Genomic DNA, 26,985 nt, shown 5'->3' with positions numbered 1-26,985 from the left:
AAATTTGAATGCATTTATACATTAAGTCATGCCTACATACATTCAAATTTTGACAAACTTGAGACATCTTTTATTGAACGGAGTGAATATGAGATTTCTTTGATATTTGCGAAGGTGTTCCAAGTTGTTATTTTTTAGATAACACCGTATAGACGCAGACGCTCACAAACATGCACGCACACTCACCATCCTACCTTACGAGCACATTCGAAATACTGGTCTGGAACATCATCTTGAGATTGACGAAATACCACAGGCGTTTCGTTGTTGAGAGTACATCACTCCCACTGAAAATACAATGCTGGTTAAGTCCTGGAATACATCCAGGGAAATGCGATCACGCATGTCAAGTCGGAGTCATTCCCACTAAAAGCACATTGTCGGTTAAATTCTGAAATAAATTGAGGGAAATGCGATCACCCATGTCAAGTCAGAGACTTGAACCTAGGTGTGCAGGTTCCACCATGTTTCAAGTTATTCTATGCATTGATTTGTTTTTACATATGTTTGAGCTTTGTTTCAAGAGTTTGTTGCAACTAATGGGAATTTATTGCATACTTAATTTTTTTTCATACCCTTTTTAAATGTTGTGATGTAAAAGTATTTATTACCTATAGGATTATTTTACCGTGATTACACTACAAGAGAAATAGCCCATAGAGACAATATTTTTGGCTCGTAGAGACACTATAATTATCTCTACATAACTCTAAACACACTTGGTACAGTGCCACAAAACTGCCACTACGGACAGTATCGCTATGTGTGATGAGACACTGATAAAACGTCTCTATTGTTTTAGACATAACGTAGAGACACTATGCTGCCTCTACATTCAATATGACATTTTGTAAAGACACTTCATTGTGTCTTTACAGTTTTTAGACATTTCATAGAGACACTATATTGTCTCTACATTCGATGTGACATTTTGAAAGACATTACATTGTGTCTATATACTCAGCAACTAAAAAATATACATTGAAAAAATCATGTTGAAACCAATCCTCGAACTCAAGACCTTAAGGAAAACTACACACTCACTTAACCATCTCAACCTAATACCAATTCTTGCTTATACTCGTAGTGAAATTATTATGAGTAGTCTAAGAATGTCTTTACACAACATAAGATGTGTCTCAAATAGTGTATCTAACCATACCATAAGGTCATTTCATCAAGTATCTCAAAACAATGACTCTATATGAATTTTGCGACAATCTATTAAATGCCTCGAAAAATGTCTTTACACCGTAATGTCTCAACTAGTGTCTTTATATTTATGACATTTTCTACAACGCCTCATATGCCTGCCTCTACATGAAACTCTGTCTCATAATCGTCTCTACAGCAAATTGGTAGAGACAAAGAGTGTACCGTCTCAAAGAAAATGTCTCTACAAGACATTTGTGTTGTAGTGTTAGATTCGATAGCTAGATGTGGCCGATTTTTCCCTGGCCACCTAACCAAGGTCTAGCGTCAAGATGACACTTGCCAAATGGCAGGTTAGGATGCAGGTAGAGCCATCCCATACCCTTACCGCTCCTTTTGAACTTACATGTCCATCACCGTACCCATACCCGTAATCAGGCATAATTTTTTTCCATACCCGCCACCCGATAGGGTAAACGCGTACGATACTACTCTCATCCTCGTGTGAGCAATGGCTATCGTCCATGGTGTGTGTCTATGCAGGGTCAAGCACGACAATGGTTGGAGCGGGCAAGGCATGGAGGCGGTTGGCGGCACTAGTGCGAGTGTGGCTTGTAAGCGGCTGAGGGCACAAGGCCTGGAAGCCACTGTCGGTGCCTAGAGAGGACGAAAGCGCGATGCGTGTGCCAAGAGAGGGCGAAAGCGCGATGCGTGAGACATGGAGGCGGCCGGCGGCAAGGTTGATGGCCTCGTATGGTGTTGGGAGTGACCGCCGACAGCATTCATGGAGGATCAGGAGCTCGCAAGTTCGAGGGAGGTTCTGAGTCACGACTTACGCGAGGGATATTAAGGAAATAGGAATCCAAAGGGAGCAAGGGGCTGAACGACAATGTCCAACTTTTCACGAGGCAAGAGCAAGAATAATAATGGGCTATAAGCTGTTAACAATTTAAATATAATATTTGTGCTTAATTGGAGAGGAGAGGAGAGCAAGTAGGCTGCAAACTAATAGCCAACTGTAGCACAAGCTCCTAGGTTATATGTGAGACTGAGATATGGACCATGTTTTAGTAAACTACTACTCCCTCTGATTCTAAATTCTTGACTCAAATTTGCCCAAATATGGATGTATCTATTCTTAAAATGCATCTAGATACATGTAATATTTTGACAACAATTTAGGATTGGAGGGAGTATATCTTTATAGCTCAGTATTGTACATGCTAAGTATTAGACTGGTTATAAATGGCTTATACCCAACCGTTGACTACTACTATTATTCTTGCTCTAAAGAGAGTTTAGGACGTGACTATCAGTTCATTATACGAGTAGTTGGTATGAGTTGTATATTTTTATAAACGCGCGCAATTTACCTATTTACATATCTACAGGGAATTATATGTATCATGCCCTTACTCTAAATAGAGTAAAACCCCACTGGATACGATGCGTGCTCGTTACCATCTTTACCATGTCATTTCATTTTAGTAGTGAGATAAATGCATCCGCGGTCCTACTGCTATTAATTCTAAAATTATGAAATTGCACGCTTAGATCCTAATTTTATTTCAAGTGACTCACGCGAGATCCTAAGCTAGTTCTGGTGTGTTTGACCCACCTACGTGGTTTATTGACCCAGTACACTTCAATAATGAGGCCCACGAACCATAACCAATGGTAATATAATTTAGCAGAAAATGAGGGGTGAAATAAGAGAGATGCCCTTCCGTGAGGGGTTTTTGCTGAAACACACCCGAACCAGCTTAGGACCTCTCGTGATCCATTTAAAATAAAATTAAAATCTAAATGTGCATGCAATTTTATAATTTTGGAACTAACGTGACACCAAGTTAATAATAATAGAACCGCGGGTACATTAGGAAGAAAACATGGGACGAGCGTACGCAGCGTCTTCAATCGATCGCCCCCGCACGTTGCCCCACTCCCCACCCCCAGTCCTCTTCTCCCGTTGCGCGCTCCCTCCTTCCCTCGTCTGGTCAAACTGCCGTCGTCTCTCGGCTCCAACCCCCAATCTCATTGGGCGCCGCCCATCGGCGTTATACTCGGTTTCCATGTCCGCCGCCACCGCCGCCGAATCCCGTAAAACACTCTGGAGCTTCAAATGATGGTCGGCCCCGCAGACGATGGTCATTAATTTACTCGCTCAACCATTTTTTTTTCCTTTCTTTCCTCGCAGATGAGCAGCGGCGATCGGAGGCGGTCGCGTGGCTGCGGGCGCTGCTCCGTCGGTCGTCGCTGCCGCTCCCGCCGCCGCGCGCCTCGGACGAGGAGCTCAGGGCCGCCCTCTCGGACGGCGCGCTGCTCTGCGCCGCACTCCGCAGGCTCACCCGCCCCGCTTCCTCGGGCGACGAGGTAGGCCGTCCCTCGTACATGTCCCCTGGCCGCGCGCGCTTCTCTACCGTTGCGATTTTTGCCTGGTCGTGATCGCTGCTGCTGCTGCTTCTGTAGGGCGGAGCGGCGGCGGAGTGCGATGTCGGGCGGTTCCTCACGACCGCCGAGCGGATGGGTCTTCCCAGCTTCACCGCCTCGGACCTCGAGAAGGTACGTGTCCTTCAATCCTTCTACGTTGCATCTGCAATTGGATTGATTTTGATCAGTGTTGATGTCTTGAATTGCCCGTTGACCCTACCCGTAGATAGGGACTCCGATGTGATTGCTGTGAGGTAGAGCTTCGCGTTGAAGAAGTTTGGAGTTCGTTTTCGCTATAGGCTGTTGCTGTTTGTCATTGCACGGTTTGTTGTGTGGCCAAGTGACGTAATTAATGCCTGTCATTTCCGAATTCATCTGCTAGTGGATCCTGAATGTGGCTTACGAAGTTCAGTTATCAAACTCACAAGATACTAGCAAAATGCCCGTGTGACCGTGCGTTGATACACATAAAACAAATTAGACTGTTCAAAATAAACTAGATTAAAAATACTACTCCTTCCGTTCCGGTATATGGGCCCCCACACATTCTTAGGTTGAAGATCTAACTAATCTAACATGAGTTTTGTATCACAAAAGTTATATGATTAGAAACTTCGTCAAATGATCTATTTTCTAATGGTATAATTTTTGCGATCTAAGAATCATGTTACATTAGTCAAATCTTCAACCTAGGGATGCGTTGGGGGTCCCCAATACCGGGACAGAGGGAGTATTATACATCAATGGCGCTCCGTAGTTATTTTATCTTAATTTTGGTGGCAAAACATCATCACTATCTTAATGATTTAATTGTCTATATTAGAAAGAGATGAGAATTTTTTTTTAAATAGAAAAAGGCAGGGAGGTGACGGACCACCACCACCAATTGGCTCTTTTATAGAAGTATAAAGATCTGACTTGGCTAGTGTGGTGCATATGCCACGTTGTCATACCTGCCGAGCCTTAAGTTCAATTTGTTCTAAAACAATGGAAAAATATTATTGGTATGAAACAATTGCAAGTTGTTGTCTATAACTACAACAGTAATTTCTGGGCAGAAAATGTACTAAAATTGCATTGGCTCGTCTTATGTACAAATGGCAAACGTATGATGGGTTTTTTAGATGATCACCAAACTAAACATAAGCTGCCTGAGTTTTCAGTTGTTTATTTGTAAAGTTAATAAAATATTAGTGCACAGTGTTCAGTGTGATGTAATGTATTTTATTGCAGTGCTATGCAAATGTTCTCACAATACTAGTTGTTAGTTTTGCAATGCTTCCAAGGAAAATGTCTGCAGTTACAGTTCTTCCTATGATAGAAAGCTTTATCTGCCTGGTCTCATTCGGGTTTTTTTTGTCAACGTTGTTGATTATAAATTAGGGATCAATGTCAGCTGTGGTTGCCTGTATTCTTGAACTAAGGGATCAATTTGTGTCCCGTGCCGACGAAGGCTGGATTAGTAGCCTTTCAGAAAATGGCAGTGTGAACAACATGGAATTTCCCAGAAGGGAGAATGGTCAGGCCACACAAAATTCTGAAGCAAGAGATGAGAGTCAACAAATGGAAATGTTGCTACAGAAGGTCTACAAAAGTCCAGCTATGTCAGGTGAGATCTTATTTACATGGTCAAAGCTTTGGGCAGGGGATTAGCTATACGAATTATGAATAACTCGAGTACCGCACAGAGATGTTCCTTTATTCCTGAAGACTGACAATATCTGAAGAAAAGAATTCATAATTTTAATGGATAAGTCTATAATTTTAACACTCAAACCATAGTTATTGATCTTTATGAGTATAGCTGTTAAGCTATGAAACAGCTTCGGTGTTCAGTTAACATCCGCTTCTCTTACTGTAGAACCATCATCTCCTATATCTTCTATTTCACGGCATGCTGGAAGCAATTTTCATGAAGTCTTCCAACTGAGACTAGGAGGCTATTCTGATCTGCCTAGTTCTAGAATTTCAGATATGATGAAATCCACCAGCTTGAACGTAAGTACTGGGTAGTAGAATATACTCGTTAGAATTCTTTTAGCATTAAATTTGATTTTAGTTCTCTTCATCACAAAATTAATATTGCAGAATGCCCCTACTCAGTCACTTTTGAGTGTTGTGAATGGCATCCTTGATGAGACTATTGAGAGGAACAATGGCGAAATTCCTTATGTAGGCTTCTCAAAAGAAACACAGTTAGTTTATTCCTTTCATACATCTATACTCTGATAATTTTGGTTTTGAATTCTTTTGACCCCCTTGAATATGAGGATACTCGTCCTTTACACAGAATCTTGCTTGCTTGTTGCGAAAGATCGTACTAGAGATTGAACGGCGTATTTCTACGCAGGCAGAACATATAAGAAATGTAAGAAGTATTTGTTCAGACTTGTTATTTCTCAGATTGTTTCTTTCTTTAATCAAATTCTCAGATCGTTCTTGTTGTAAATTGTAACTTGCTTGCAGCAAAATAACCTTATGAAAGCACGTGAAGAGAAGTATAGATCAAGGATAAGGGTGCTTGAGGCACTAGCAAGTGGGACAAGCGGGCAAAATCAAATACAAGTAAGCTCAAGTGCAACAAATGGAAAAGCACATGTAAGTTTTGGTGACGGCGATTTCAATATCAATTTAAATGGCTGATATTCTTCCTTATATTGTTTTCTTAATCGTTTTCCAGATTGGTGCAGACCCTGCAGGCCAGATGAAGGTTGATTTCTCACCTAACGTTGGTTACTTCTTCATATTACCACCTTTTGCATATATTTACTCACATTTAGCTAGTATTCTTCTCAAATCGTTAATTTGGCATAAGGTCTACATTTGCTATTTCAGTCCTCACAAGAGGAACACTTTCTTCAGTAATTCTGACACAAAAGCTTTGCCTGTCTTACATTAAGACAAAAAAAAGCAAGAATTCAAATTTCTGCATACCAGGGATAAATAACTTCTTACTGCTAACCATATAAGAAAATAATCGCTATAGTTTGTTTGTTGCATTTTCCAAAAGTAATTCGTTTTCTTCTTCAGATGGAGAAAGACAAATTTGAAGAGAAAAGACGATTAGTTGAGGATGATCTGACAAAGGTGATAAAGGACACGGAAGATGTAACTAGACTGACAAAGGATAAGGAAGAAATGGCTAGATTGTTGACTGACAAGGAAGACATAATTAGATTAATGAAAGAGAAGGAAGAAATGGTTAGGTTGATAAAGGAGAAGGAACATATGGTAATCATGAAGAATGGAAAGGATGAAAACAGAAAGGCAGATGAACATATAGCTAAGCCAATTATGTACAAGGATGAACTCATTAGGTTGACAAAGGAGAAAGAGAACACCAAATATACAATTTCGAAATTAAACCTGGAATTAGAAGCTATGAAATCATCATATGAAGAGAGTCACAGCCTGTTAGAATCTAAGAAGGAAGATGTACTTACGCTTCTGAAGGATAAGGAGATCAGTGGCAATGTAATATCACAACTCAGGCAGGAGCTTGCCATAGCAAGGGTATCACATGAGAGACATATTCAAGAATTGAAGACTATGGCTTTGCAGGAAAATATGGAGTTCGAGCAGAGGATAAAGGAAGTAGAACTAATGCTAGAAGATTCTACAAAGAGAGGAAGATATCTTGAGGAATTGTTGGAATCAAGAATCCAAACTTGGGAGCAGAAGGAAACCATGCTGCAGCGATTTGTAAGTCTACAAATACATATTATTCAGGTATCGATTCATTGAACCACATCATCTTTCCTCTGAGGTTTTTTAAGAATTGGTAAATCATTAATGTAAGTGAAAACTTTTCCCGTATCAGGATTTGAGGTTGTCTTCTATTTCCATTAGGAATGAAACCCAGAACTGCCAGAAAAGATGGTCTGAAGAACTTAGTTGCCTTGGTATGAACAAATGTGATGATTAATTTTTTTACTTATTGTGTAGGCGCTTTATTACTTACATTTAATTGCAATACTGTAGGAAAAAGGCTTAAGGTATTGACAAATACCGCAGAGAAGTATCATGCTACTCTTGAAGAAAACAGAAAATTGTTCAACGAGGTTCAGGAATTAAAAGGTGCCTATGCAAGCAACATCAATTTTATTTTACATGTTGATCTTTATTGTATCAGCTTCTCAGAGCATTTATTTTGTTGATCAGGAAATATAAGGGTCTATTGCCGGATAAGACCTTTTCTTCCTAGAGAGGCTCGAAAGTCTAGTACAATTGAATTTATCGGTGATAATGGTGAACTGAGTTTAGCAAACCCTGCAAAAGTTGGAAAGGAAGGGAGCAAGTTGTTCAAATTTAACAAAGTTCTTGGTCCCATTGCTTCTCAAGGTACAAATGAAAATGCGACTTGTTGTTATTGCATCTTCAGGGATCATATTTTTGCAGTGGTAATATATGGTGTATGTGGATTTATTTATTTATAGTTTTTTCTAGATGAGGTATTCAAGGACATTCAACCACTAATTAGATCAGTTCTTGATGGGTATAATGTGTGCATTTTTGCATATGGTCAAACTGGATCAGGAAAAACCTACACAATGGTATGGAGATCGCAATATTCTTTCTTCCTCTAACTTGGTTGTTTGATAATAACAATCACTATTTATTGACAGTTATGATGTGCTTATTGTGCCTTTTTTTCAACAAATATCTCAGACTGGACCCGAATACGCAACTGAGAAGGAATTGGGTGTCAATTTCAGAGCTCTGAATGACCTGTTCATTATATCACACAATCGAAGAGATACAATAATGTATGAAGTTAATGTTCAAATGATTGAGATATACAACGAGCAAATCCATGATCTCTTAGGCAGCAATGGTTCAGAGAAGAAATATCCTTTTGTCCACAGGCTTACGTTGCTGGAATCATTTATTCAATAAAATTAAATGATGCTGTATATGTTCTGCAATTAGTTTATGGAATTCAACTATATTTTTTATGCATATTGATCTCGTATGATATCTATACATTCACTCATTTGAAATGAGGAGATATAGAAACTTAGAACTTGATTTGACATTTTAATGAAATACTAGTTACCTGCCGAAATTATAACAACACATCCCCTCTAACCTCTGCAAGGTTGCAAATTTAAGTAATGTAAAGAACATACTATTTCTTTCCCCTTAACTTGCACACAATAGGGATTTTGAATGCCAGCAAACTCCATGGGCTTGCTGTTCCTGACGCAACAATGCGTCCTGTCAACTCGACTGCTGATGTTATTGAGTTAATGAGAACAGGACTTGAGAACAGAGCTGTGGGTGCGACGGCACTGAACGAAAGAAGCAGCAGATCTCACAGGTTAATTATCCTATTCCATAATTCCAGTACTTATTTTCTTCTGATTCTATTAGACAGGGGCTCATTCGGAGTAATTTTTCAGTGTTGTCACTGTACACATTCAAGGTGTAGATTTGAAAAGTGGAGCTACTTTGCATGGAGCTCTACATCTTGTTGATCTTGCTGGAAGTGAAAGGGTGGACCGTTCTGCTGTTACAGGCGATAGACTCAAAGAAGCACAACACATCAACAAATCTTTGTCTGCCCTTGGAGACGTCATATTTTCCTTATCACAAAAGACTGCTCATATACCATACCGGAACAGCAAACTTACACAAGTCCTGCAAAGTTCTTTGGGTGGTTACCTTTGCTGATTCACTATATAATGTTGTTTTAAATGTCTATACTCTTTTGACCTAAACGTTTTTATCTGAAGGTGGCCATGCAAAGACCCTGATGTTTGTGCAGATCAATCCAGAAGTCTCATCCTTTTCAGAGACTTTAAGTACTTTGAGGTTTGCTGAAAGAGTGTCTGGAGTGGAGCTAGGTGCTGCAAAAGCCAATAAAGAGGGCAAAGATATCAGAGAATTTAAGGAACAGGTGAAAATTCCGTCTTCCTTTTGCCAACTACTCCCTCCGATCCTAAATTGTTGTCGAAATATTACATGTATCTAGACGCTTTTTAAGAATAGATACATCCATATTTGGACAAATTTGAGTCAAGAATTTAGGATCAGAGGGAGTACTTTATTGTTAATACGATGGCAACACAAATGTACAACCGACTTTTCTTGATCAGGTTTATTCTACTACACATATTATACATCTGCAAAACACAATAGATGCTGTAAGCGATGTAAAGTACCTCAGCATGAGATACAACTACATTACTACAGTTGTTTTCCATCTTTCAAAAGGAATTACAATACAATTATTACCAGTTTACCACTAGATATACTACATAATTGGATTACTCTGATATTCTTCTCCACCCTGCAGCTCTCACTGCTGAAAGATAAGATCGCAAAGAAGGATGAGGAAATCAATCAGCTACAGACTCACTCTCCAAGGATAAGGACACCGAAACATGCTGATTCCTTACTGAAACATTCGTCCTCCTCCCCAGGCATATCATCTCTAGGAAGCAAAATCCGACATCGAAGAACGGCATCTAGTGGAAAGGCAATGAGCATCAGGGCAGACTCCGATGCTGATAACTTCTCTGAGATCAGTGACATGCATTCTGAAGCTGGTTCTATGCAGTCTGTTGATGATATGCAGCAGCAGAGGGGAATAATGGTAGTTTCGAAGCACTCAGAAGGTGAGATGGGTCAACATTTAGCTGATCCTGAGCTTGCCGGCTTTGGCTATGCTGACTCAGAGGAGAGATTAAGCGACATATCAGATAGTGGCCTTTCAATGGGTACAGAAACCGATGGTTCAGTAAGTAGTGTGGTTGAGTTTGCTCTCTTCCCGGAGCAGGAAAAAATATGTAGCACTCAGAAAGAACAAGAGAAAGCACATAATGCTCCAAAAGATCAGTTGTAAGTACTTCCAGTTGGATTGTTACATCATGAACTCATGGTTCCACCGTACAGTAGTTTTTCCGTTAGTACTATCTTTTTCCTTGTTTTTAAGAGGGACGAATTTCCTTTCGTATTATCATTCTCTACCATTTAAAGTGCACTGTTGATAAGGATAAGTAAAAGCAATACATGTGACCAGAGTAGGTGAGTAGGCGACTAGGCGCTATGATGTCAAAACATTATGTGAATTATCTCCATATGTTCAATTGACCATTAGCCTTTTTTTCTGGCCAATTTTTATTTGTAAGAACTCGTTCTTTGTCATACAGATATAAGGTGGCCACTAGAATCCAGAAGACAACAACACCAAAAACGACTCCATCATCTAGTTTGTGGCCCAAATCAAGGGATTCTTCCCCTAGATCTCCAGGTAAGATCACTTGTCAAGTCTTGTTTCTTTGAAATTGTGTGCCCTCCACAGCAAATTTGGTTACTGTTTTAGGGGTTAAATCAGCTGTTCAATGGCTTATAATCTACATATCTTAGTAAAGGAAGTAATAGAAATATCATTGCAACATCTTATAATGCTTCTATAGAAGTGTCAATACAAGGAAACCAGTTCTATGGCCGGACCGTGCTTCCTTTCTTTATCTTTACTTCTACAAAGGACTCAATTGGTGGCGGTGGTCCGTCACTTTCGGACTTCATCGCTTGTTTTGTGTCACATGTTGATCTGGCACATTGAGATGAGAATGAATACGGATTATACAATATAAGATAGTACTAGATAATAGTGCAACATCCTCTTTAGACATGCATGATTCCCTTTATACGCGATGTGGCGAAAAAGACTGATTCAACAAAATATGCCATGCCAGCATTAAGATTTAAAACCTGTCGTCTACTTCCAGGAAATGTTCGGAATTTTAGTCCGTAGAAACTAGCAGCGCATGAGTATTCTGCTAGTTATTGTAAAAAACATTCTTCCAGTAGAACTTCATAATTATGAAAAGAAAATGAAGCTACTATAACTGGTAATGCTTGCGCATAAATCAGCTAAATCAGGCGATTGATTGGAAAACCACGGGATTCCTTCATCTTTGCATACAATATTTCAAATTGTTTCACTGGTAACCCAAAACAATGTAGATATAGCACTTGAAGAAATTAAACCACTACTCAGGAGACAACATGCCAATACAATGGAGCATGTCATGGACGTGTGTCCACTGCAGGTTACTGTATCTCACGAACTGCGGAATACTTAGTTCTATTAGCATATGGCTGGATGTTATCCTTATTCCTTAAGAGTTTCAGTCAGGCTGGATAGTTAGAAACAGAGTTTCAATCTTGGGGACAAGTCGTGAACGGACCCCTAGCGTAATGATTAGATGGCTCTAGTAGCACTCCTTGGGTCCTGAGTTCGACTCCCCATGGGAGCGAATTGCAGTGTAACTTATGAAATCCAGCATGAGTACACAGCATTTCTGTCTATTAAAGGTCTTCTCTCGCATCTGTGGCATATTTTGGTATTCTAGTATTCCATCTCCTTTGACAGTTTGGCACTTGGCCTGTGCTGGACCATTGACCGTTTGTGCAGTATTTACCCTGCCATGAACTAATATTCATGGCAGAACATTTTGGGTACAATTTGAATTAACTGAACTTAAAATGTGTACGTGATACAGTATAGCATGCACACAGAAACATCATTGAAAGATTGAACTTCACTGGGTTCAGGCAAATTGGAATCAGTGAAAAGTTTTCAAATCTATGTACGAAGTATGCATATACAGTATTGCAAAGTCTTTACAAACTGTCCTGTTACAGCGTCAACAAGCACGCGAAGAAGCACTATCATACAAGCAACTTCCTCACCAGGAATCTCAAATACTCCGAAGCGATGGAATTAACTCATTTGATAATTTTTGTTCCCAATTGGTTTTCTTTTTTGTACAGCATATTCAGAAAACATCTTTTAGCTTGATGGTTGCTATTGATGTTGTTCACTGGTTTTCTTTGTCGATTGGTGAACTGTTACATCAAAAAAAATTCACTATCCTCTCTAGTGAGGATGTAAATGTTGTTGTACATATGATATTTATGTGACAATCATTGTTGAGTAGCTTTGCTTATTTATCCAGAAAATACTATAAAAATATCCTTAAGTGTGAGTAAATAGAAGAAAGAAATATTTCATTGCAGTTGTTGCTTCTTTCTTTATGAAAGATAGCTTACCGTAGTGATATGCCAAAATGAGCGTAAGAAAATATACAATTACCTTCTCCGCAAATAGGATGTTTTAACTATGTAATTCACTACATCACCAATATAGCATCATAGCATGTCTCTTCAAAATACAGAAATAAAAACCTATTATGTGATAAATATATGAAAAGCAATCTCAAGAGCTCAAAATTAAAATGTGTGGGGTATAAAAGAAAGAAAATAACTGCTACCCTTGACTGCTCTTGAAAATTGATTGTGAGCTTGTGATGACACAAGTCCAATCGAAATTGATGACAGGAGTCCAATTGATGAATAGGCCACGTGATTAAATTTTGCTCACCATATGATCTTTCAATGCAATACACTTACAAACCTGAAAGGCTTTGTGCAACGTCACCGTATTTGGCTATGTGTAGAACGAAAAAACTACACCCATATTTACACCGACAATGCATAAATAGACCCAAAAATGGAACGACAAAAAAGGGGTCGGTTAAAAAAAAAACTAGTTTCCCTGCCAGATCATGTCTGCTGTTTATCTGCTCCTACCGTTGTTGGAAGTTTAACTTCTTGATGCAGAGAGCGTACATGAACGCGAAGAACACTGCAAAGAGCACGAGCACCGGTGCAACAACCGCCATGAAGCTCCGGTGGTATCCAAAATGATGAGTTACATAGTAACTGATTGTCTGGTTGGATTGTCCCGGGACAGAGATGATCTCTTCCATGTCTCCATACTGTGTCACTATGAGCCCATACACTGTCCATGCCAGAGGGCAAATCCAGTAGTACCAGATCCACCATTTGGGGATTCTCTGGAAAAACCAAGAACAAGATAAGTAGTTGACATTGTTAAAGAAAGAAGTAACAGCAGCAATTGTCTGATCTAAGAAAACAACTCACCGGTCTTGGAATGAAGAAGCCAGAGAAGAGGTTGAAGAGGGAATAGAAGGCTGCAGCAAAAATGGCCGCAACCTCATGGTTTGGTGAGATTGATACAGTCATCATCCCATAGTAGGTGAAATAGAGGAAGGAGAAGTAGGAGACGAAGAAGAACCAGAAGAACTTGGCAGCTGTCCACTGGAAGCTCATCATGGCATATACGATGAGGGTGTAATATGACGCTTGGACAAACACATATGGTATCTCCATGACAACCTGTAGCAATGCACCAAGACTTAAGATACTCGGAGAAGACGGTAACAATCTTACTAGTCTAGTTACCACTGTTTTGTCATAGTGCTTTGATTTATTTTATTTTTACCTGAGCAATGGCATAGGGCATTGCAGCATACATCCCAGCAGCCCTCTCCCGGTAAAAAACAGTTCTCTCAATCGACACAATTGGCTGAACGGTCGCGCAATTGTTGATGCCGACAAACATTACTGCCGTATACATTGCTCCAATGACCATTCTAAGAGTATTGGCATCTCCCCTGCATCATAAGGCACCAAAATTTCAGATGCTGCTACATTAGGATTAGGGAGTCAAAGGTGGAAATAAGTACAGTATTTACATCTTGGTGCCAATTTTCCAAAAGATGGAGCCGAGCAGCAGGGCTGTGAACAAAGTGAAGGAAAATCTGACAAGGTTGTAATCCGGGCTGCGCCAGTAGGTCAGCCAGTGCTTCCAGAGGCAGGCTTTAAACTGCCCTATAATGGATTGAGAGTATGCCGTAGGAAAATGCAAATCTGATGTTCCTGGTTCTGGTTGACTTAGCCGATTCACCAATACCTTGTTTTGCCTGGGAACACAGCCGGTGAATTCCACGAGAATTATTTTTACTCTAAATTATAAAGCAATTAAGCACTTCGGGAAACACAGTAGAGATCCATGCATGAAAATATGTTTTGCTTACTTGTACAGATCCGAAGTCTTGTAGTAGTCAGCAAAATCCATATTTAGGCGTACTTCTGCAGCAACTGAACTGACCTCAAGCATCCACGTTGCAGGGTTGTACTTATCTTTGATTTTAGGCACTCCAGGAATTGCCTGGTCGCATTGAACAACCGATCAGATAAAAACGCCAAATTTTTTTAGTTATTCATATGACATGTGCCGCTAAAGAATCATAGTAATGTAAAACTGTACCTCGAAGTATTCAATCATTTTCTGCGAGTTACGACCCAATTTCCCAGAGTATATCACCTGGCCACCTCTTTTCAGTAAGAGCAACTGCACAGACAAAAACTCGAGTTATCCTTTACTTGCTCAAAATGGTTGAACCACCACTTAAGAGTCAATTATTCAATGTTCAGTAGTCACCTCATCAAAAGCTTCAAAGATGTCAATGCTTGGCTGGTGTATTGTGCAAACCACAGTCCGCCCAGTGTCAACTGTGTTCCTCACTGTTCTCATGACAATTGCTGCTGCTCTTGCATCAAGACCTGATGTCGGTTCATCCATGAAAATAATTGATGGATTTGCGACAAGCTCCACAGCTATTGTCAACCTCTTTCTTTGCTCCGTTGATAGTCCTGTAATTCCTGGCAGGCCAACTAAGGCATCCTTCAGATTATCAAGCTCCACTAGCTCCATAACTTCATCAACAAATTGCTGAAACCATTAAAACATGTTAGATACAAGCTCGATAAAGTAAACAAAAAGTTTTAAATTATATGAACGTGTCTTTTCATAATTATCAAACCCAAAACATCTAATGGACTTGCACCAAGATCTAAAAGGTATACGGTAATGACAGCAAGCTAATGAAAATGCTTAATTCATCCTGTTGAAGTAGCAAAATGATTTGATATTGCAAGACAAGTTAGGAAGCAGTTAAACATATAGCATTCGTAGGAAAAAAGACTTTACTTACAATCTTAATATCATCAGTGATTTCTTCATCTCCGATGTTTTCTGGAAGACGCAAGAAGGCGGAGTATATCAAAGATTCCCTAATCGTGACCTGAGGTGAATGGATATCATTTTGTTCACAGTAGCCAGAAATCCTTGCGAATGTTGCTTGATTCTTCGGATAACCAGAAATTCTGATATCTCCTTCAATGTAACCTCCGGTCTTTCTTCCTGCCAAAACATCCATAAGAGTCGTCTTTCCAGCTCCACTGACTCCCATGAGTGCTGTTAGCACTCCAGGCCGAAATGATCCAGTAACCTCACGTAACAACTGGAGCCTATCATCTGTCACTCCTTGCTGTTTCATTTCCTATATAGTCAACAAAACTCATAAATATTCCAGGTTTTAAATTGAGTAGGAAGGTAAGATAAGCGAACATGATAAAATGCTGAGAAAAGTTGTGCATAGTTGAACTCACTGCAGGCATGTCAACATAATAGTTCACATCATCAAAACACATGGATAGAGGAGAGAATGGAAGAACCATTCCTCTTCTTGGAGCAGCTTCATTGCTGCCAACGGACATGACTCGGGCAATCCCATTTGATGAACTATTGCTCAAACGAGAACTCAATCTCACCTCCCTTATTTCGTCTGAAACAATTACAGAATTAATTATCAATTTTAGAAACTTTCACCTATTTTGTCAAATTTAATTACGACTTCCGGTCAGAATTGCTTACTGCTGTTGCCACCATCCCCCGATTTTGTGCTGCCTGTTCTTTTCGTGCTTCCATTTCTTTTTGTGCTGCCATTTCTTACTGTGTCTCTGGGGACCCCATTGCCTTCTGCTTCCTTTGCAGTTTCTTCAGATATAACAGCTTGTGGTTTGCCCAAAGCTAACAATTAAATAATAAGTGGGTCACATAATGATCAAAAAGTTATGATTAGAAGGCACTAAAGATTAACATTTCAGTATCTTACGATTCAGATACGCGAGGGACAGAGTGAAGAGCACATTGAAGAAGATGCTGAAACCTAACAGGCCTGCTGCTCCAATCCAGAACCAGTTTTTGTCAGTAAAGATGTTGGCGCCTTCTAGCATAGCAATACCTAGTCTTTTAGGAACACCATTCTTGTCCTATCAACGTGAAACACACCCTTGTTAAAAAAGCATACATGTCAACCAGTAAAAGATCAGTGCTATAGTGAGCTAACCATTACAAACTTATTCATCCACCGAGGAGCATAGAATTCATTTACTGCTAGAGCATTATATCCATACACCAATGGTGAAATCCAGTAGCCCCAGATCCACCACTTTGGGATGAAGTCTGTTAACAGTGGAGAACAGAGGACTAGTCAGCAAAGCTGAGGTATTGAATTGAGGAAGCAATATGAAGCGAAAATGAGCAAGCAATCAACCTTTTGGCAGAAGAAACCCTCCAAGGACAAAGAAGATGAGAAGGAACAGGGCTCCTCCAGTTTGAGCAATGATCATGGATCTGCACAGGCCAGCAATTGCTCTGAAAAGCCCACCTGCCATCTGCTGGATCAAGAACACTAGCAGCAACTGCTTGAAGAATCTACGAACAAAGATGGCAATTTTGCGGTCACAAAACTGATAGTTCCCGATTCCTGAAACAAAAGTTTATTCCATGCATACCTGTCAGCCTCTGGGGCGAATCCCATGGTGTAATATGTGACAACCACCCACACTACAGATTCAATAATGGAAAATGGGATTCTGAGGACGACATTCGGTAGCGTGAAGATCCAAGCAGGGTAGAAGAGGAGGTCACGGTGCTTGTAGAACACCGGCAACCTTGTGATGGTCAAAGAGAGCTCAGCAAAACCATTGAACATGTTCACAATCAGAGTAAAAAGCAATGCTCCAATGTAGACAAAACCGTCATCCAAATTCCTTGTGTGCATCTGGGTCCTTAGAAACACCGTTGACGCGATAAGGGCTACAATGATTAGCTTTGGAGTTCACCAAGAAACAATGTCAAGTCATGTGCACTGTGGATTTTAAGAAACTAATAGAGAGGAAAATTGTACCCACCTGTATGGTCTTAAAGATGTACACAAATGAATTGCGCTTTATGAGGAGCCACTCCTTGTCAAAGGATGCCTTGAGGAGCTCTCGAGTTGACACCGAGTGCTTGGAGAAGACAAGAGCAGCCTGATGGCTGCGGCTCTTGTCAAATGGCACCGAGAGATGGTTCTCGAGTTGTAGCCCAACATGAAACCGTTTAAACCTCTGTGCAAATTCTGAGACTGAAATATATCGGTAAGGCCTCTGCTTGTCAGCCCAGTACTGCTCCTGATCCTTCTTTGATGTTACCTGAGATATAGACAATACAATGCTTTCATGCAAATCATAATATGGGACTTCCAGGAAAATGGTAACTGATAACTAGGCTACTGCCTGATGTTACCTCCTGAAGAAAGTCTGCGGTGCCCTTGCGCTCTGGGCAGCGAAATCCGCATGACTCAAAGAATTCAAGGACATACTCGCGGGGTCCCTGATAAACAATCTGCCCTTCTGACAGTAGGATGATGTCATCGAAGAGCTCAAAAGCCTCAGGGGCTGGCTGAAGGAGCGACATGAGGATTGTCGCCTCGCCCAAGTGCACAATTTGCTGCAGACATTTGACAATCTGGAAGGTGGTAGAGCTGTCCAACCCAGTCGATATCTCATCCATGAATAGCACCTTTGTCGGACCAACAATCATCTCTCCTGCAATCCAAAGAAGAAAAATGTTTTCAAAGATCATGCATCCTGGCAATGTTCACAAAAGTATGAAGTATGTGAATTCATATTGGTTGTTTTGAAAAATATTGTGCTATATTCGAAGAACCTGGGAGGAGCTCGGTCTTTTCAATTAAGAAGAAATAAATATAGTTTGATACTAAACAATCACATGAAGATTGAAGAGCCTAGCAACACAAAATCCACCTGAACCGGTTGAACTCTCTAATTTAGCGTTGCTGCACAATTTCTAAGCTAGTTAAGAAATAGGTTCCTTTGCAGATTCTACTTTCAACAGTCAATTGCAGAAATGTATAGGTTAGCAACAGATGCAAATAACAAAATTGCCATCACTACTGTGTCCGTCATTCCAATAAACCAGTATGCAATTCAGTAGCCTCAAGCCCTCAACAACAATCGGCCATGTTTTGTCCCCAGAAGAGCAGAAGTTATGGTCCATTTTTTGAGCTTTCGCATTGACTCTAGAAACCCTGTAAATTGCCATGATGCAGTCTTTATACGTCATAGACTACTAAAGCCTAAAAGAATAGGGTAGAAAGCTAGAAACTCTAGCTTAGCATGTCAGGGTCATGATTAGTTGCTGTACAAGTTGGATTGTAGCGTACTTTCGTACACTTGGAAGAGGAAAGGCCGAAAGAGTGGTCACGACCATCCAACAACTATGCAATGGCAGTACGCTGCAGGGTGCGTCCCAACCAAAAGTTTATGCCCCTAATGTGTGGACCTCAGCTCAGCGACACATCCCTAAGCCAAATGTACCGTTCATCTGTACGAAGTACCACACGATGTGACGCTGAAACTATATAGTTACTGGCAGGTGTGTCCACACGTTTCTACGGGTCAACAAAATCATAGACTTTTTATTTTTATTTTCTGTGTAGGCAACTCATCGCGCCGTCGAGGTCGGCATGCGGGTGCGGTGGCGTCGGTTGTAAAACGGAGTAGGAGAAATCGTGAAAAAAACTGGAGGAAAAAAAAATAGCAGGCAGTGGCATATTGGTTGTAATTTTAACGAAGTTAACCTACGACGGCGACCGTACCATCACCACCAACTCCAATTTAATATATTGATATAGACTACCTAAACTTCGTAGTCAAATCGGCCTATGCGAATCTCTTTGCCGGCCTGACGCGTGATCTATGGCGTTGGTGGTTTGGGGCTCTCGGGCGCCGGGCGGTGCTGCTTCTTCGCGTGGCTTGCGGCTCGTAATCGTTGTTGGACGGCTGACCGGCTGGAGAAGCGCGGACTCCCGCGGTTCGACAAATGCCCCCTTTGCGACCAGGAGAGGGAATGTATTTCTCACTTGCTGGTGGGCTGCGTGGTCTCGCGACAGGTTTGGCTAAAGGTGCTCGCCCTGGTGGGCCATGGTGATTGGTGTCCGAGCGCGGACATGGACCTGCGTGGATGGTGGACCGCCCTTCCCTCCTCTCAGGGTGAACGGAAAGACGTCTTGACGATGGTTACCCTGGTCTTCTGGACCATCTGGTGCCATTGAAATGACGTGGTCTTCAATGGGGCGATCCCGTCGGCGCTGCGGATCTTCGAGAGGGTGAGAGAGGAGCTGGGTCGTTGGTTTCAGGCGGGGCTCTTCAGGAGTGGTACCCTCATTCCGGCCCTTGTGGCGAGTAGGTGGATTGTTAGCATGTAATCTTTCTTTTTGTTTTGCCACCTTGTGGCGTTGTTTGCCGCTACGGCACTTCTTCTTCAATAGATGATGCACCCGCTGGGTTGCTCTTGAAAAAAAAACTTCGTAGTCTTCTAGAGAGGCCAACATGTTTGGGAAAGTTCCTTTCAGGAGGGTATTGAAAATTTTGCATAGATCCCATTCAGCATCGTTTCGTGCATTGCATCCGTCGGTAGGTTTTTTTCTATCATTTTGTGTGACATAATGATGATGAGATTATGCTTGTTGCTAATTACCAGTGGTGACGCGCTTCTTCTGGCCACCAGATATCCCCCTCTGCATCTGGTCGCCGACAATAGTGTCCGCACATATGTCCAACCCCAGTATCTGCTCCGGAGAAAACACAAAAGCAGACCCACAAAAAGAAGACATTTCGTTAGCACGTCCAAACACAAGTCAATATAATGACAACAACATTTCATTTCATTTCATTTCATCAAGCCGTTGGTTAACCGGTTTCAAACTGGGGTTGATGGCTTGAAAGCAACTGTCACCCGCCAAAACCCTTTTTCAAGACTTCACCTACCATCCATCATCTTGGCCATGTAAACTATGTGACGACCTATGCAGGAAAAAAAAAGCAGGAACTTTGGCTGGGCATAACAGCAAACAGGTCATGAGCGTGGCATGCATGGCATGATCACCCAGTGACGCCTATGGCATCAGGTCCGGTTGGTGCGTGCATCCACCAACCCCCAGTCCCCAAAGCCACGCACAACGAGGCCCCACCAACGGAGGTGGAGATGTGTCCCGAGCAGGCGAAGAAGGAGCTGAGTTCTTCGGGGTTTAGGTCGTAGACTCGTAGTCAAAAGAGGGAGAAGTGGTGAGCAAACCAACCCCCCTCCGACTATCCTACCGACGACTACTGCTGCTACTCGAGTACTTATCCTGGCCGCATGCCTTCTGGCTCAGCCTCAACTACTCACTGACGACTCAGTGGAGATAGTCGCGGTTGTTGTTTTTCCCTTCATGTGGACCTTGTGCACCGATGTCGACATGACGACATCTGCTTTGGTGCAGTCCATGATTGATTCGAATAGTTTTTTGAGGAGACTAGAACTGTCCATGATCAAGAAATAGAATACTCTACTTCTTTTTTGAGACTAAGACGATGCTTTTACACCGATGCAATTTGGCACTGTGTCGTCGCTGTGAGGAGGGACACGTTTTGATGACCTGGTTGGATCTCCCAAGGGAAATCTTGTGCCTAAGTTAATACACTGTATTGTTGTCTATGTTTTCTTTATACGGTGAAAGCTTTTTTTTACTCCGTCTGACCATATTATTTGTCACTGATTTAGTACAACTTTGTACTAAATCTGTGACAAGTAATATAGATTAGAGGGAGTAGATGAATATCTTGTCGGCGTTACTACAGTGTTCTGTTTGAGCAAGAAAATAATGCCCGAGGAAATTCGGAAGAAGAAGAAAGGTACTAGGAGACAATAAATTCAGAAAGGTGTAGGTCTCCTACCCTGAGTGTGTAATCTGTCTGAAGGCTGCTCTCGACTCCTTCCATTGAAGTGGCCTGCGGACCAAATTATGTGACATGTAAATTAATTATCGACACGACAATACTGACCTTTGGGGTAGCCTTCTACAGAAAAACTAAGCTTACGAACAAAGCATATTTAACATTAGATCGTGCATGCACGCCAAGCTTTAACTACTTTCCATTACCTTCATGAAGAGGTCAACTTCCGGCTCCGGCCGGATGCCAGCCTCCTTCTCCCTCCTCGCCAGCTCGGTCAGGAGATCTGCAACAAAAATATATTTGCCAGCAGAGCCATGGATTAGGCTGATTTTCGACGCAATTCAGAGCTAGCTAAGATAAGATGGCTAATTAAGAGTTGGTGCACCGTAGCAATGGTTGCGTTTTTTTCGGCTTCTAAAACCGGCTTCTTCGAAAGCTGTCCTCACCACCAGGCTTTCAAACTAATTTAGTCTACACTAGTTTGAAAGGCTAACCAAATCTAGGAGGCGGCTTCTCCTGGAAACTAAGGGGAAGGCGATTTTCTAGAGAAACCCTCAAAAAAGTGGTCCAATATATGACTCTGTGCTTCTTTCGATGGAGAGGCAGGAGGTTAACCTCTTTTTCGAGGAGGAAAAAAAAAGGTTGGTGCACCGTAATACCGTATTTGGTGCCGACGCCCTGGCACCTGGCAGAGAAGTCGAGCGTCTCCTTGACGGTCATCTCACCGACGTGCACGTCGGTCTGGCTGATGTAGGCAGCCGTCTTCTGCGGCACGAAGTCCTCCAGCGGGAACCCGTTGTATGCCACCTCGCCGCTGCACGCCAGCGTAGGGTCCAGCTTGCCGGCCAGGGCCAGCAGCAGGGTCGTCTTCCCCGAAGACGGCGGGCCCAAGAGCAGCGTCATCCTGGAGGGCCGGATGACCCCGGAGACGTCCTTGAGGATGGTGAGCGTCGCCTGCCGGCCCAGCCGCGCTCCCAGCAAGCCCAGGGCGCCCTCCGCCATGTTGCGGGCCGTGTTCAGCAGCGTCGGCAGTGCCCGGCTCCCCACGTGGCACCGCGCCTCCACCGTCAGCCGCTCGAACCGTACCTCCACCGTCGGGAGCTCGATGCCCACCCTGCATTGCATTGCAATACGATTTTCACTTCGGAAAAATAATATCAACAGTTAAATGTTGAATTTATAACGATTTACTTCACTATCACTGGAGTATTTGTTGAGCTTGGTCAACGACTATTTGTTTACTATATTTATGTCACGCGAGAAAAGGAAATGATATGCGTTACTGTTGGTGCTCCATCATTCAGTCATGCACTTTGGAGCAAAGCTAGCTGCTGCAGCGTAGTGTAGGTTTGGCTGTCAACTTTAAGCAACCTTGGGACCAGAGACAGGCTGAATGTTCCCATTTGGAATAGCACAGAGAGTGCATCGTTTTCTTTTCTTTAAGAAAGATAAACCGGCATGACACTCGGCTACCATTTCTGTATGTGTAAAATAGTCTCAAGAACAAATGCGCACTTGGGTATTAGGATTAACTTAACGTTGTTTTGCCTCATTTGAAGTTTTGAACTAAAGCATATATATGTGCGAATACAAGTATACTGGCTAATTAAATATCCCACAGAAAAAAATTAAGGGAGTGTTTATTTCTCAATGGACGTAGAAATAGTTATTTATCAGTCGACAATTATATTCATTCAATTAAGATTTTTTATCTTTTGTACTTGCGTGATTTTTGCACAAATCCAAATGACCGGATCGAACGGTTGTTAACATCAACCTTAAAATATTTATTTGCCCGTAGTCTTAGAAATAAAAAACCAGAAATTTAAAGTCTCAAAGAGCAGCTAGTGCTAGTATAAGTGGACAACTGCAAATTTAAAATATGGTGGGATGGGTATGTACACAACCACTTCGGTCCTCGCTAATCCGCAATCCGGATTGATCACAGTAAAGTTATAACAAAAGGAGACGCGCTCATTATATGGAGGTCTTGAATTAATAGACTTGAGACATTGATTAATCAGGAAAATAAAACAGTTGGTGTGCTGATGTCATGCACACGTAGGGTGACGTAATTAACCAATCCCTGGTCGTTGGCTCCCGTACTTTGATTTGGATTTGTTCAGCTGCTACTGCAATGGCATCGTGACATGCAGGTGCACCTAGTCCATTAATTTGCTCCGGAGCGACAGAGAAAGCGAAAAGACAGAGACGGGCATCTGCCGATCTATCGCCATATGCGTACATCTTCAACCACATCTAGAGGAACTTCCCGATCAACCCGACACACGTGAAAACTGAACTTTCCTACTAGGTAACGATAGGTGCAACCTGCCCGTACATTCCATCAGACTTGAGTCTTACTTCTACCCAGACTTCAAAGTGCGTAGGTAATAACAATAATTCTTACCCTTAATTATAACTGAAAAAAAGAAGAAGAAGAAGAAGAGGATGGCAATTTTTGAATCGAGGTCATATTCGTTCAGTCTTCGGGGGTATCAGAAAAGGGGGACCGGTAGTACCGTACATACATGCTCTTGATGAATCGAGTGCGCATTACACACAGTTGAAAGGTACATCTCCGAGTGTTTTTCACTTGTAATAGAAGATAGCAAGTGTGCTTGCGGCCACGAAAAAGAACACGTACGCTTAATATGCAGTGCTTAACCATGCAACGGCGTGAAGCTGTAGTCTTGTACGGCAAAAAAAATAACCAGAAAAACACCGGAGTATCTTTAATTAACCGGGATGTTAACCGCGCAAACGAATTTTAAAAATTACTGATCGCAAACACGGCCAGGGAGCTTAATTAACCAGCGGATTATATATGCTGAAACTTGAAAAAAATAAACTTGAATGAAGCAAGCTGCCAAATGGACTAATGGAGGTACCTGTCGATTCGGTCTCGTAGCTTTTGGAGGAAGCGCTGGTTGTCCTCCTCGGCGACGCGGAAGACGCGCTCGATGAACTCCTGCCGCTCGCCCGCGCCGAGCTTCCGCACGTCCACCTCCTTGTACTGCTGCTGCTGCTTGTTGCCATCGCCTTGGTCTGCCGCCGCAGAAGCTGCGGCTTCGGCGGAGAGTATGGCGGTCCTCATGCGGCTGTAGGTGGGCAGGCGCTCGATGGCGGCCCAGCGCAGCGCCTCCTCGTCGTCGTCGGCGCCGGCGCGGCCCCTGCTCCCGCCGCCGTGCAGGAACGCCTCGTCGACGCCCCACGTCTCCATCCCCATCCCCCGCCCGATGCTCCGGCTCATCCGCCGCCCCGAATCCCACACCTTCTCCATCGCGCTCTCCATGTGTAGTGTAAAGTCTGAAAAAGGGCTAATAAGTAAGTACGTGCAGGCACGTTGTTGGAGACAGCCAAGCCAGTCTGCTGGGTGTGGATCGAGCGCAAGCTGAAGCTTCGCTCTGCACGTCAGCGCGGGGCTTGCTGGTGTTGCGCGAGTGCCATGGGGAGGCAGCAGCTTTGGCGGCCTTTTAGCTCACGGCGAGTGAGAGACAGGGAGAGCAGCCGTGTAGCTCGCGGGGTCTTTATATGCAGCATCGTGCGCGTGGGGGGTTTAATTTGGCTGGTGACTATATTCCCCGCGATTTGTATAAACTACTTAACGCGTGCCTTTTCCGCTTTTGCGATTACACGGGCACGGGGTACGGTGACTGTGGTGCATGGAATGGGAATCGTGGCACAAGACGCGGGTGTGTGATCGCACATGTTTTCCGGGGTGGGTTGGTGGGGGGGCCTTTCGGGTGGGGCCGTCGATGGAGAACTCCCGGCGCGCGCTTGACCATATGGATGGGTGGGTGCAACAGTGGAACTACACGCTGTGTGGAAGAAGAAGAGCAGCCTGTTTGGTTGCTGCCTGGCCAAATGGTGACCGGAAGTAGCTTGAGAGAGTTAGATAATCTCAGCCTGGCCACGCTGAGCAAAATTAGTTGTTTGGTTGGGACCCTATGCCTGAGGAAAAGCGTAAACTGAGTATTAAACATTCAACATTGAGAAAACGTACAGAAGAGAAATACGCTTTGCTCAGCCCCTTTTCCTTTCCCAGATCGATTTCAATTCCACGATTCACCTAACAAAAATTCTTGGAATCACCCATCTAATCTCGTTCTCTTTGTAAAATTAACAAGCACAACTCTTCAATTACAGCCCCAACATGCAGAACTAGCCACGAGCACACAAATCAATCATGCGGACGGATCCTATAAGTGCAAAACTCCAATTGATCATGGGGCACCGCTCCACTAGCAATTCAGCTGCAGCGGCCATGGCATCCAAGAAAAAACCGATGGATGCATCTATACAAGAAGCGAAAGGGGTCGCAGGCTGCAAGTTACCGTCATGGTCGGAGCCAGCGGCTGCACGGCATCGTTTTTTTCTCGTTTGCAGTGATGGCAACAAGGATAGAACTTGGAGGCGGAAGCAGGGGCATGAAATCGTTGTTGTCACCACGGAGAAATCGCTTAGTTCTTTTGGTCCCCGGCTGTGCAGATCACGACGTCATCTGATGGTAGGGGCTCAGGCACGCTCGCTTGATAGGAAGCCGGACTCAGGCGCTCGATTTTGGTGGCCTGAGCCAGGGAGCTTTTCAGGCACGCAATTAACAACACATAGGCAGCTCTCAGGGAGGCTCCAGGTCAGACATATGGAGTCCAGGATAGCAACCAAACAGGCCCGAAGTGCGAGGACGAAACCCGGCAGGGGATTCGGTCCCTTTAGCCTTCGCCCGCGGTTGGTGGTGGGCCGGCGGTGCACGGACTACCTAGAGCAACTGTGCAAGGCGGGACTGCACTGTCCCTTCGGCCGTCTTCTGTTCAGGCGTGTAGGGGCTCTAGCCTTCTAGGGGTGCTAGCTAGCTAGGACGGGGCAGGCCGAACAAAGTCCAAAGCTTCGGGCTTATCGTGCGGGATTTCGGTTGTAGGCTGCACGTAGGATTACGCCGGCAAAATCTTGGCTACCGTCAGCACGAATTGCCTGGCGACTACGAAAGGGCCGCCGGACCGGCTCGAGGCGACGGCAGGCAGAAGTCGATCGATATTTGCCTGGTTGCCTCCGAAGGCTCCGATGGTGTCTGTTGTTGAATTCCCAGAAGGCGAAATATCCAGTGAAAACACTCATTCACTGCAAACCGTGCAAACTTCATAAAATCTATGTTTAAAATTTTCAAAAAAATTCTACAATAATACTATATGTTGGGAGTGTCATGTTCTACAAACCTGCAAAAATTTCAAGTTCAGAATCAAAAGCATTTGAAAGGAATTAAAAAGAGAAATTTACAATGAATAGTGTCAAACACTCGAAGATCACTATTCATACAGAATTTGTTTTTTTCGCTGTTACCAAATGAAATTGAGTTTGGACTTGAAATTTAACACATATTTCTAGCATTACTTTTCTAACATATGTGATTTTATTGAGAATTTTTTGAACTTTTTTTGGTGGAGTTTTCACGGTTTGCACCGAATGAGGGTTTTCACCTGATATTCACCTTCTCAGAATTGAGATGAGATCGATCGGGCGGTAGACGAAGCGTCGTGGAGTGCGGCCGAATTGAATGCGAGGCGTCGTGTCCTTCTGCCTTCGCCTTTTCTCACGCGCCTTTCTCTTTGGGCTTTT

The 26,985-nt window shown here is 42.8% G+C and overlaps 2 protein-coding genes across 3 annotated transcripts; one reads left to right on the top strand and one right to left on the bottom strand.

The window, feature by feature from the left end:
* The first annotated feature begins 3,094 nt into the window (after nt 1-3,094).
* Nucleotides 3,095-12,581, top strand: LOC100837030 (kinesin-like protein KIN-14M). 2 transcript variants are annotated; one of them, XM_024457935.1, is made up of 21 exons: nt 3,095-3,252; nt 3,350-3,525; nt 3,622-3,714; nt 4,966-5,191; nt 5,444-5,580; nt 5,671-5,754; nt 5,873-5,950; nt 6,049-6,180; nt 6,263-6,310; nt 6,613-7,311; nt 7,403-7,484; nt 7,564-7,659; nt 7,744-7,923; nt 8,029-8,135; nt 8,251-8,429; nt 8,738-8,902; nt 8,985-9,238; nt 9,318-9,481; nt 9,881-10,425; nt 10,737-10,837; nt 12,238-12,581. In XM_024457935.1, exons 1-21 carry the CDS (start codon nt 3,225-3,227, stop codon nt 12,318-12,320), a joined length of 3,657 nt encoding a protein of 1,218 aa, XP_024313703.1. In that variant the 5' UTR covers nt 3,095-3,224; the 3' UTR covers nt 12,321-12,581. The 2 variants fall into 2 exon arrangements, with proteins under 2 accessions (XP_024313703.1, XP_010227618.2); XM_010229316.3 differs by having other exon boundaries at nt 3,096-3,252; nt 6,263-6,292.
* Nucleotides 12,582-12,940: 359 nt separating this feature from the next.
* LOC100846792 (ABC transporter G family member 42) lies at nt 12,941-24,926 on the bottom strand. Its single transcript, XM_003563716.4, has 21 exons — nt 24,261-24,926; nt 22,029-22,483; nt 21,576-21,652; nt 21,370-21,423; nt 20,132-20,222; nt 17,876-18,177; nt 17,500-17,781; nt 17,101-17,417; nt 16,860-17,020; nt 16,653-16,768; nt 16,419-16,575; nt 16,178-16,333; nt 15,913-16,088; nt 15,456-15,803; nt 14,903-15,193; nt 14,729-14,812; nt 14,496-14,629; nt 14,154-14,381; nt 13,901-14,072; nt 13,540-13,794; nt 12,941-13,451 (listed from the first exon to the last, which is right to left on the bottom strand). Exons 1-21 carry the CDS (start codon nt 24,662-24,664, stop codon nt 13,182-13,184), a joined length of 4,530 nt encoding a protein of 1,509 aa, XP_003563764.2. The 5' UTR covers nt 24,665-24,926; the 3' UTR covers nt 12,941-13,181.
* Between the last annotated feature and the right edge of the window lie 2,059 nt (nt 24,927-26,985).

This window comes from Brachypodium distachyon, chromosome 1 (assembly GCF_000005505.3).
Source record: "Brachypodium distachyon strain Bd21 chromosome 1, Brachypodium_distachyon_v3.0, whole genome shotgun sequence".
Taxonomy (NCBI): domain Eukaryota; kingdom Viridiplantae; phylum Streptophyta; class Magnoliopsida; order Poales; family Poaceae; genus Brachypodium; species Brachypodium distachyon.
The sequence above is the reverse complement of the archived record's forward strand: the minus strand, read 5'-3'. Positions and strand labels throughout refer to the sequence as shown.